Source organism: Cyanistes caeruleus, chromosome 6 (genome assembly GCF_971803275.1).
Source record: "Cyanistes caeruleus chromosome 6, bCyaCae1.hap1.1, whole genome shotgun sequence".
Classification (NCBI taxonomy): domain Eukaryota; kingdom Metazoa; phylum Chordata; class Aves; order Passeriformes; family Paridae; genus Cyanistes; species Cyanistes caeruleus.
In genome coordinates, this window is record NC_141706.1 from 21,303,049 (window position 1) to 21,315,051 (window position 12,003).

The 12,003-nt window shown below is 39.7% G+C and overlaps 1 protein-coding gene across 6 annotated transcripts in view; it reads right to left on the reverse strand.

The window, feature by feature from the left end:
- Positions 1 to 215: 215 nt before the first annotated feature.
- Positions 216 to 12,003, reverse strand: part of KCNQ1 (potassium voltage-gated channel subfamily Q member 1) — a 330,957-nt gene continuing 319,169 nt past the window's right edge. For all 6 annotated transcript variants that reach the window (XM_086892640.1, XM_086892638.1, XM_086892636.1 and 3 more), the window contains one exon: positions 216 to 548. In XM_086892640.1, the coding sequence (XP_086748766.1) occupies positions 345 to 548 (204 nt within the window). In that variant the 3' untranslated portion in view covers positions 216 to 344. The remainder of the gene's footprint in view (positions 549 to 12,003) is intronic.

Here is a 12,003-nt window from a genome sequence, read left to right on the forward strand (position 1 = left end):
TATCATTATTATTATTATTATTATTATTACAGGAGCTCTAAATCCTTGCCATTTTGCCTGTCTTTACATCATTTTGGTCTTTTTGAGAAACAGCAAGTTGTGATCATTTTTCAGGAACAAAATCAGCGTGGAAGTTCTGGAAGTTCTGCCTGGTGGAAGAAAGCCTGGCAATCCTTTGGTTACTGTGGGTAACTTTGGAAGAGCATGTTGGAGACCAGTGGTGTAGATACAGCAGTTGCATGATTTCTTGGTTGGCTGATGAACTTCATTTCTCCCAGGTTCTCAACACTCAGTCCTGTTCAGAGGAGAAAAGTAGGATCAGCCCAACCCAGACTCGCACCACATCAGGATATGTCGTCTTCGTTCCCTCCCGGTACTGTCAGCTGCTCGTAGGTGGGCAGGGTGTTGTTAGGGAGGAAAAGCTCTGAACTGGCGTTGTTGTTGCCTCTCTGAGGTGATCTGTTGTTGCCCTGATCCCCCTGCTGATGGGAAACCAGATGATGCAGCATGTCCGTGATGCGGTTCAGCTTCTGGTCCATTTGTGTGACCTACAAGGGCAAAGTTGTTCAGTAGCAGCACGCAAGAAAATTGCAACAAATCGGGTGACATACGTGTGACATTACTTAGGATCACAACAACCTCTGTGAAGATACCACAGATCCACAGTTCATCAAAGAGATCATTAGAAATTTTCATGTTATAGGTCAGGGTTGGATGGGGACAAGCTTGTTCATACTCACTTCTGGTGTGTACTTTGACACTCATTTTATATCTGAGTGAACATGACAAATGGGATTTTAAAGAGATCTGCTGGAATGGAGAACTAAATCCCAGAACTGAATTCTGGCTTTTTGGTTTCTTTTTGGGTTTTTTTTTGGGTTACTATTTTGTCCATTTTTTTTTTTTTTTTTATTACAAACTTCTAGCACGCTTCTATGCCCTAATAATACCAATATGCTCTAGTAAATAACTGCTTGACTTGCAGTGATCTAATCAATTCTTAAGCTGGGACTGAGTGATGCTCTTTGCTCAATTTATGCTCAATTAACAACAGGCCAGAAAATGTCCATAGGTATTTTTTGCTGCTATGATGAATAGCAGCTGGGAGTCAGTTTTATGCTCCCAAAACCCAGTGGGCACAGCATTCCCTAGGACTGCTATCTGAGTGACATGATCCTCAGCAAGACAGAAGCTAAGGATTCCAAGATTATTGATCTTATTAATTAATTATAAGAAAGAAAAATTAATTTCTTGACTGGGACATACCAGGAGCTCAGCCTGTATCCATAATGCTCATTTTCTTCTCTAGATAGAGGCTCCTTAAATTATTTAATTTCTCTTTTTCTCCCCTTTTTTCTGCTCTTTCTTCTAATGTTTAGGAGAAAATGCTGATACCTAAGAGAGGTTAGGTTATGGATGTATTTTGGCATATATTTGTGGTACTCAGAGGAAAATTGAGAATAAGGTGTTTCTAGGAGCACCACAGATCCAGTGTCTGGTTTCTTGCATCTCCCAGTCAAGAAGTACCCAATGTCACCCCTTTTATCTGGCATTGGGAGCATCCTCTCTGCCCTGAATCCTAAGTACTGAGCAAGATATTCCAAGGGGAAGATGGGCACTTCCAGCTTCAAAGTCCTGACCACTCTCTGACCCTTGGCATGGTAAAAGCATTGAAATTAGTCAGTAACACTCTGCCTTATGGCTTTCTACTCCCTTCTTCAAGCATAATAAGAAAGCCTCAATTTTGTCATTAAAGTCTCTGACCCATTGATCCAGAGGGATTCTAAAACACTGAGTAAATTCTAGGCAAAAATGTAATACTTTTTAGAAAGGGAAAAGAAAGCAAACAGAAAAAAACAACAAAAAAAAAGTGATAGGAATAAATTGTTGCCTAAAATATCTGCTAGAAAGTAGTGAAAGGCACATAAAACTGCCAGAGAGAGCATGAGTGGGAGCAATTTATATGTGCCTGGCTGTCATCCAAGTATCACACAGGATAGTAAAAGACAGTAAGGCTGAGCAGAACATCAACAAACCTGGAGGATTTCAGCAGAGACTAAAATGTTTTTCCACCATAGAGAAAATGCTGGGTTTTTTCAAACACTTTGTACAACTGGTAGGGAAGCAGATACAGTGATTTAAAAATATGAGGTGCCAGAGATTTATACTTTGCAGCTGGTTTTGAAAACATTAGGCAAAGCACCCTAGATGGTACATGAAACACTAGTAATTCTGGATGGAAATGGCTGTTGAAAGATGAGATTCTATGAAATGAGGAAGCTGAAGAACAGATAAGTTCAATATTTCTAGAAGAAAATGCAGATGGAAAACTGAGCAGATCATCAGGTTCTCATTTCATCACTATTTATTCCTTCCTTTAAAAAAAGACAAATTTTGCCAAAATGGTGCCCATTACAGATGGCAAACTTGTGATGATCCAAGTGTCACAGTACAAATCAGTGGTACTGAAACCTACAAAAATACTTCATTCCTGCATCCCCCACTGCTCAGATATTGTTTGTTTTCTGAGACAACTGTGCTGGAAGGACTGCAGTGAAAACCTCCAGACAAACAGCTATCTTCAGAATCCAAAAGACAACTTTTCCTTCTGCAAAAATGTCTTTTCGCTATATGTTTCTTAATTTGTGATTCCAGGCAGGGATTACCAGAGGAAACACAGACTGGAGATATATCTGGAAAACATGCATTCATGAAACTCTTGCAGTGATGAACTATTGAACATGACAGTAGGTTGGACTGAGATCTGGATAGTCCTTCAACAGCTGTGCATCTTGGTGATGAAGTACTGGGGAGAAGTGAGAAGTGAGTATTCTTGCTGGGAAATAAATTCCCAGAGATAATTGTCTAATTTCTTCTAGGCAACAAGGTCTGGCTGCTGCAGCTGTGGTGTGCAGGAGGCCCACAGAAGCAGAGGCAGGAGCTAATTGTTATTGATCTGAGCCTTATGAGATTAAAAGTAAAGACCTTCGTCTTCCATGTTCCTGCTTTTCGGGGCAGAGCTCTAAAGCCACAAAGCTTTTGTGGAGGGAGGTCCAGAAGGCTGGTTGTGTTTAGCTGTTGTTTAATCAGTTTTGCTTTCCATTTCCCAGGGGGTTCTGTGCCCATGAAGGGCTTGCTCCAAGACACACTGAACTCAGTGGTAGATTTTGGCAAGCACAGACTCCCAATGGCTTCAGTAGGCTCTGTACCAATCTTGGACTGAATCAATCCCAAATAGTAACGTGTTCCTTGGATATTACAAGAGAAGGGGCAGTCTGGATTTCTGTACATGAATATTCTGCTTCTTGGGGCTCTATCAGGAAAGATGACATTGGCAAATGAGGCAGCAGTGGGACGAGGGGCCCCTATTCTTGATTCTGCCAAAGGAGTATCTGCTTAAAGTATGAGATATTTTAAAAGGAGAAGTAAAAGCCACCAGAAGGCAACTTCTACTGTCATCACAGCCCTCTGATGTACCAGAAAAAGAGGCTTGCTGGTGAACAGCCCGGCTTATTATCGTGCCCAATCTGCCTGTCATCATCCAAACATACATCCTGAAATACATCATTCACTTGCTTGCTGCAGAGATAATTATACCCACTAGAAAAATGTCATTGTTTGCAATATCCTTTTTATTAAGCCAGCCTTACACAGTTAGCATGGAGAAATGTATCATCTCCCCTGAATCATACTTTCAAACACATTTACTTGATTAGAAATTAGCTCTGATGCCAGAACGAATAAAAGTAAAGCAAACAGAAAAACTGCTGATGTTGCTCTAATCTTAACCGCTTTGAACAACTCTGATCTCTCTACTTAAAAAAAGCAAACATTTTTAATTACATAGAAAAATAACTCAGACTGATTTGTTTCCTTTAGGAAAAACTAAGTAAGCTCTTTGTAGCTGATTTATGTTTCATTAGAAGCATGATGTTTGGATGATCAGATTCTTTATATGCAAATAATTTCCTTTGTATTTCACAGTTGTTGGGAAGAGGAAGCAGTGTTTGAAAGTTCAGAAATTACACACCACAGTTATTCCTAAGTCTTACTGAAATATTGTATGAATACAAAATTTTTCCATCCTCTGAGTTAAGTTTAAAAAAAAATAAAAATCCAAGGATCATAGACTGAACGCAGATGGGGAGAAGAAGATTTAAACAAGTGTTGAATCTATCTCTTAGAAAGGAATAAAATCCCATTCATGCAGTGCACTGAGAAAAAAAAACAACCCATAACCAAACAGTTCTTCACGAAGGCTGAAAGTTTAGCACACAAATAAATCTTAAATGCACATCATGAGGAAAATTGTAACATGCTGTTATAATAGTCTCTATCTTTCCTGTAGGCTCCCTTCAGGTACTGGAAGGCCACAAGTAGGTCACTCCAAAGCCTTCTCTTTTCCAGGCTGAACAATCCCAATTCTCATAGCCTTAGTGACATGAGTTTATAAAGGTAATAATATTTGTAAAGGGATCAAAAGCATTCCAGGAGGTGCTACTGAACAAAACAGAGACTGTTCTTACTGAAAGAACAAAATAATTTTCAATTAAAATAATCTATTATTTTTATCTATTAAAATCCCACAAATCTTCACGCTGTATTAACTTGCAACACTCTGTAATTTTAAGCTTTCCTAAAAAGTTCATGGTATGATCTGGAACATAATATGCAACAATGAATTTATTTCCTTGCTTTTAAAAACAAAACAAACAAACCAAAACAAAACACAGAAGCCTGGCTGGCTCCAGGGACAAGTCCAGGGACAGAAGAGTTTCTTTTAAGCTCCCCTGTAATGGAGAACTAAAGGGTAGCACTTTGGAGACCTACTCCCAAAACTAATTACAGGAATTTACCAGGAAAAGGCAATGACAGACACAATTACAGAGCTGAGTGGAAGAGTATTTTCAGCCACAGGAAGCTGAAGGACAAAATTTTGAGTTTGACATAATTTCAGCCACAAAGACCACAAATTATTAATAGGTTATTCCAAGCATTGCTCCTTGATCTGGAGACATCAAGGTTGATTAATGCTGTTGATTAAAGCTGTGTCATCTGCCCTCCATACTCATCCTCAGGGATTTTAAAAGCAAATATTAAGGGTAAAAATCATAGTCCCTTTGAACAGAATGGTGTTTTATAACTATCTATGTTCTTAACATGGCTGACTGATTAAGCAGATTTTTTGTCCATAACGAAGAGGATTTTTACCAGATCACTGCTGCCTCAGTGGCTTCAGGGGTGCTGTCCTTGTCCTCAGTAAAGAAAGCCAAGCATGAAACTGCTGAAGGAGAAGAGGGAAGCCAGGACGCAAACAACAGTTGGCTGAATGAAAATGTGATAAAGGAAGATTTCAGCTGCTTTTACAACATTAAACTTCCCAGTCAGCTGCGCTGACTTAAGTAGCATTCATTCCTGTGGATGCAGCTTTTTGTCTCAAAGTGAACTAATTCTTGAAGGCACTATTTCAAAATAACCAAAGAGGACTGGAGAGACCTTCATGTATTTATCACTTCTGGTGGCCTGTTACTAAGGAGGACCCTATTGCTCTGGAGTGTAGCAAAAGATGATGCTTTCTTTGAACATCTCTCCATGTTGTATCAAATCTCTAAAGTGTTTGCTGCTCAGTGCCACACTCAGTAATAAACTAGCTTTATCTTTCATAAAAACAAACAAAAAAGTCCTTTCTGCTAACAAAATAATCACCAGGCCCACCAGTGACTCATCTGGAGAAAAGATGAAAGGCAAAAAATATTCCAGAATTTGTGATACCTGTTAATGGCAATGTTATGAAGGAATGTATCAGTATCCAGTGGTACTTAACAACAGTGAGTCTGTTCTGGAAGAAAACAAGTGGTTATAAATCACGTTTGTCTTCGATGGGATTCTTCCTATTTAAGTTCTTCACAATATTTGAGGAAGCTTCAGAGAGAAGCTCCCCTGGCTCCTCTTCTTGCTAAGTCCTCTCACATGTTGATATCTCAGCAAGTTAATGCCTTATCCTGGAGGGCTCTGAGGACAGGAACAGGTACGATGTTAGGAGTGGCTTTCTAGAGGAGCTCAAGGATAGGTATGGGAATCTTCCCAGAGAATTTATTTTAAAGATTTCTCTGTAATAGGTCTCTCAGGAGAGACCAATGGTTTCAGGATTATTAAGGAACGCCTCTTTCTTCAGGTGTGTGATTCTTCAAAAATCATGGAATGTGCCTCCCTTCCATTTGCAATACCCAAGATCCCAGATTTTTGCAAAAGCCCCTATCAGAACTTCTGGCTTTGACATGTTTATTTTGTTGCCTGAGATGAGGCAGCAGTTTTGTTGGAGGTTATATTCCTGCCTGTGAGGTGTTTAAAGAAGAATGTAATCTGCATGGAGGAAGACTTGCTCCAGACTATCTGCAGATTTTCTCGAGAGTTGGCCAAAGAAGAAAGTATGTGTGTGGTGTCTGGGGAAAGGATAGAAGAAATGGAACCAGTGAAAAGCCACTCTACTATAAGATTGATCGTTGCTCGAAAATCAGGAGGGCTGAGCTTCTGAGGAACAAAATTGACAGGTTTTGAGAGTTACATGGATAAGTCTCTTTCTAGTTAATGAAAACATTATATATGAATACTGCAACCACTGTCTTAACTGGCAAATAAAGTGGATAATTTTCAGACAAGAAGCATCTTTGGAAAGAAAGGCACTTGCTACACCCTGAGTTCTAAAACCAGCTCTATTGCATAAAGCTATCAGTGACAATCTCTGCTTTAGATACTAAAAATTGTTCTGTTTTTCAATAAACTGAGACTCTTGCTGTTCTCATCTTGCTGTGTATTTTTATAGGAAAATATTTATCTTACACTTCTCAAAAGCATAAAAAAACCCACTTATTTTTTGTAGTAAGAGCCTTGAACAGCTGCTGAGAATTCAGCATTGATCAGGGTGCGCTGCTTGTGCATCCAACAGAGGGTGATGATCCTGGGGAGAAAATTCTGAGCCGTTGAGTCAGGATCAGAGCTCAGCAACAACCAGGATTTATAAACCAGTTGCTGGCTCTGATTCTCCAGAAGTTATCTTGATATCAGTGAACTATTACAAAGGGCTTGACTTCTACAGTGAGTTCCTAATGCACTGTAAAGAAACTCAGTTTTGACACACGTTTTTTAAAAATTGTTTTGGGAATTAAAACAAACTGGCAACACCAGCATGTAGCCCTTTGGTTACTGACTGTAACACTTGTGGCACTTTAAAGTAATTTTTGTTTGTTTGGAGAATTTTGTTCTGGCTGTGCAGTATAAGATCTAGGGCAGCAAATGCTCAAGCTATAGGAAATGGGAGAAATTACATGGCTGATTTATGCATCTGTTCTTTCCATTAGGATTGGGAAAGCAATTTTGATTAACAAGTACCTAAACTTCAGAGAATTATTTTTCTTTTCCAAATGTTCTTTTTCTCAAAGAAAAGTATGTTTTTCTAAAAGCTTCCTCAAAGTTTCTGGAAATATGACATCTCTGGTTAACTATTCACTCAGTTCCGTTTCTTTCATTATTCTTAGAAGAGTGCAGGTTACAACTATAATGTTATTTTTCAGATTAGGTGTCTTCCCTGAATTACATTTGAAACCAATGGTAGTAAGAGACACACTCTGATGGGTCAGAAACTAAAAAAATGATATGAAAAAGCCACTTCAGTAATATGTGATGAAATAAATACTACAAAATACAGCAGACCAAATACCAGAATATTAGCAGCATGTTATCAAAACTCTCTTCTATGATACTGCCACTTTTCCCTACAAGCAGCATCAACAGATATTGTGCTTATGTAAGAGATCAATTCCTTTAAGATCTTAAAAATTTTGAGGAATAAGTAGAAATCAAAAATTACAAACAAGTTGGTTTGGTTTTTTACAGGTCATCTTCATAAGATTATTTGTTGATAACTTGCTGCTTGACTAACAAAAGGCAAGGTAAGATAAATACAAACCACTCATTCCAACAAAGAGGTTGGTAGGATGCTGGCAGTTGGGAGAATTAATTACAGGAGAGCGAAATACATTTGGTCATGGACTGTTAGGGAGTCTAAGATCTCAAAAGGTGGAAAGATTTTGGAACAGAACTTCTTTTAAGTATATATATATATATATTTTCTGGGTTCAAACTGGAAGTGGGGAAATTCAGGCTAGGTGTAAGAAAGAAATTCTTTGCTGTGAGGCTGGTGAGGCACTGGAACAAGCTGCACAGAGAAGTTATGGATGCCCCATCCATATGGAAGCCCCAAGTGTTTGAGGCTAGGCTGGATAGGGATCTGAGCAGCCTGGTCTAGTGGAAGGTGTCCCCATGGCAAGGGGTTGGAACTGGATGACCTTTAAGGTCCCTTCCAACCCAGACAATCATTCTGTGATGATTCTGTGATTCTTTTAGAAGTGGAGTGGATTCAGAAAGGCTCAAGGGTAAAAATGTTGGGAAGGGATGACTTAAACGCTAGTAAGTCAAGACAGAAATGAGGACCATGATGGGTGTGGCTGCAGGAGAAGGTCAGAAACAGCTGCCACTGAAGAGGAGAGAGCAGAGAAGTGTGGTCTTGGTTCAGTGCTTTGTCACCCCTTATTAACAACCTGTAAAAATATTTGGCTTCTTTAAAGCACCCAGACTGTTGGAAATCAGCTTTTCCTGAGAGCCTTTCTTTAGTTCTAGATGTAGCCTTGGGCCATGAGGCCTATCTTCTGGCTCACCACTCCCCAGGCTCCCGGGCCGGTCCTGCTGGCTTCCCAGTGCTCAGTCCATGCCCAGATGTGTGCAATGCTCACAGATCTATCTGGCATCCAGAAGCCTATAGCCAAGCAATTAAAATTTGTGGTTGACTCTTGTTTTAGATAAATCAGACGAGACTTAAAACACATGGAAATTTTCAAGTTAGAACAGCATCCAAAATCTACAGTCTTTGGCCCAGCACTGCCTCAGGATAGAACATTTTTTTTCTTCTAAAATATTACAAAGGACAGCTATTTATTTTTTTAACCCTTTCCTCTAAATTAACAGTATGTCAGTGGATAAACAAGGGAGTTTGGAATATTTTTCCCCCCTTTCATGAAGCCAGGAAAGTGAAGGTGAGGGTCTTGTCTCTAAATATAACTTTTGTCAGAAACTGCCAGAGATGATCAAATCCCCCTATCCTATTATCTGAGCACTCTGATATTTTCAAGAATTAGCTGATCTCCATTAATTATAGCCCCACCTTCAGGAAACAGTATCTCCTTGACCAGACACAACTTTCCTCCCTCTCTGTTTAAAAATAAGACACGAGCTGGCAAGAAGGGAGAGATTCTTTCTTTGCAAGTGAATCAATATTACCAGAAGTATTAGAAGTTAATGCATCTGCAAAAATCGCTGGATATCCATCCAGCACCATAATCATAAACAGCTTCCCAAATTATGCTTAAATTGAAATCCAGCCTTATGGAGTATGGGAAACAGGCTTGAGATAACAAGAAATATAGTGGAAATATTGATCAAAGAAACTAGGAAAAAAGCCCCTTATCTCTGTGTAATAGTTTGAATAGAGTTGTGGAATGGTCATCTGCAGGGCCAGGAGCTGGACTTTGATGAGAGCTGTGGATCCCTTCCCACTCAGGAAGTTCTAGGATTCCATGTTTAGGGCATCTACAGCACTGTGCAAACCTTGGTGCACCTAAGCACAGCAGGTAAGTCCTGTTATTCCCAGCACAACGTGGGGAAAACCGAGGCAGCATCCTCCCACCTTCAAAGACAATAAACATTCTTAACATCAGCTTGGATGAGTGGCTCTAACAAAACCTTAAAAATACTCTCCCTGTCCCAGGCACATCTTCCAGTCTCAAGGAAAACTTCACAGCACTTTTCTGTTCTTTTATTACTGAGACAGGAGGCTTGAAAATAGGTTGCTTTCTCATTCTCCATCACATTCTTATTTAGCAAAGTATTTCTCCATGGGGTCCTCCTGGTTGAGCACCCCAATACCTATCTGCAGAGGAAAGAAAGGCTCTGTTCAGCTAACAGGCACTTGTATTTCAGATGCTTCAGTTCCACAGATGTGAAGAAAACTCCCTGTGGTTCTTGCCTCTGGAGGACCCTTTCTGCTGGCTTAACTGCAGCAGTACAGCCTCTGAATATCACTCCATATTTTCGTTGTCAGAAGTTTGGCTGTCAGACAAAAGCTTTCCCCTAGCTGTAGATTCTCGTTCCCGGTGCGGAACAGTGGCATATTTACAGCACTTTAGGGTTAAAAAGTGAAGAGTACAAGACCCAACTGGCATAAAAATGTGTCCAAAACTCTTCACCCCCAACAAAATAAACCCCAAATCAACCCAACCCCCACTGTCCCCCTCCCCCCATTAAAGAAAACAAAAGTGACTAATCTTGACCTATCTCCAAAGGGGAATGTTTTGCTTCTTGAATCCTTGGCTCTGGCTCTTGTATGATACTGGGACTATGACTAATAACCTCTTGCCAGAGCACTGCTGAAAATTTCACCGTTGAGTAGCTGTTCTCATGCTGGACCATCATAGTATGCACTCAAGTTGCCAAGATTTTATTTAAATAAAAACAAAGAATAAGATATACACTCATAATCCCCAGTGTTAGAAATATATTTTTCAGCTTTAACTGTAAGGTTTTGCCTGACAATTTTCCCTCCCTCCTCCGAACTGTTATTTTTCAGAGGCCTGCTACGAAATGGTTCCCTTTTTCCTTTCTTTCCCTCAAACACTTTTTCTAATTCAAAACAGATTTGAGAATGCTGCTCTTTTTAAAGCAAATCTGCCATGTATCATGTCGTGTTAGGTCAGCACTGCTTATGTTATGTTTTGCACTTCATCCCAATGAGGCATCCATGCTGCTTTTCAAAGGGAATAAAGCCAGACTAGGTGCAGTGGCTTTTATGCCTGGAATAGATCCACAGGTTATGGATCTAATCTCATGGCATGGCACTGGGGAGGACACCACTATCTGCCTTTTTGCTTAAAGTTAAAAAACGAAGATAACTTCAACTGTTATCTCAAAAAAAAGTGGATTTTTTTGCCAGCTCCTTTTCCAGCATCCATAATCTATTAATTATTTATAAACTGATAGTTTATGGGCAAGAAAAGGGCATAAACCCCTTAGTACCTAAAATGAGCTTAAAAATGCATAAGCATATGATGACTTCTGCAGCAATCAAACATGGAAAGGTAAAAAGAGTGGGGGAGAGAAAGGGAGAGAAGCAATTACAACAAAGTGAGTTTTGAGTGAGTTTTCCCTGAGGGCTGCTGGTAATTAAACTAACGGCAACATGAATCTCTGTTTGATGTGGTCATGAACCTGTTTTCAAAAGAAAAAAACTTTTAAAAGATTCTTTCAAGAGAAATTTTTAGAGAACAAGCTCAGCATGAATAATTAGACAAGAAATACTTTGATAAATATTATTATGGAGAAGTCATTTATGGGCCATGGCATCTGAAGGTTAGAAATCCTGGTGATAAATAAGGTGCTAAGTTTGCACCCATTTTGAGCACACAAAACCAGGGCTGTGCTCCTGTTTGCTTGAGCTTGCTCCTCAGAAAGGAGACAGCTTCTTGTTTTGCCATTGCATTAAGTTTTACAAAGACACAGATGCAAGACAGAAAATTTCAGCGGGAAAGCTCAGTGGAACGAAAGAAAACCACACACAATTCCAAAGGCACTTTTCATTCCCAGGGGCTGCAGAGATCAGAGGTGAAATTCAGTGGTGATAAAAAGTCTGTGAGCCCACTCTACTCCCTCAGCCTTTAGCCATCATTCAATTCTGCTGAAATCATATCCCTGGAAATGTCTCCTTCAGAATCCTCTAAAAGTAAAACCACTTGCATTTTGTAGAAATTTAAGCAACCAGCAAAACCCCACTGAAATCCAGAGGAGATGCAGGTGCTCTGCACCCTCTAAAATCAAAGGGGATCCCAAAAGCACATTTAATTTGTTTACTGAGCACTTCAAAAAGTGGAGGCAGATACAATCAATCACAACCCAGCA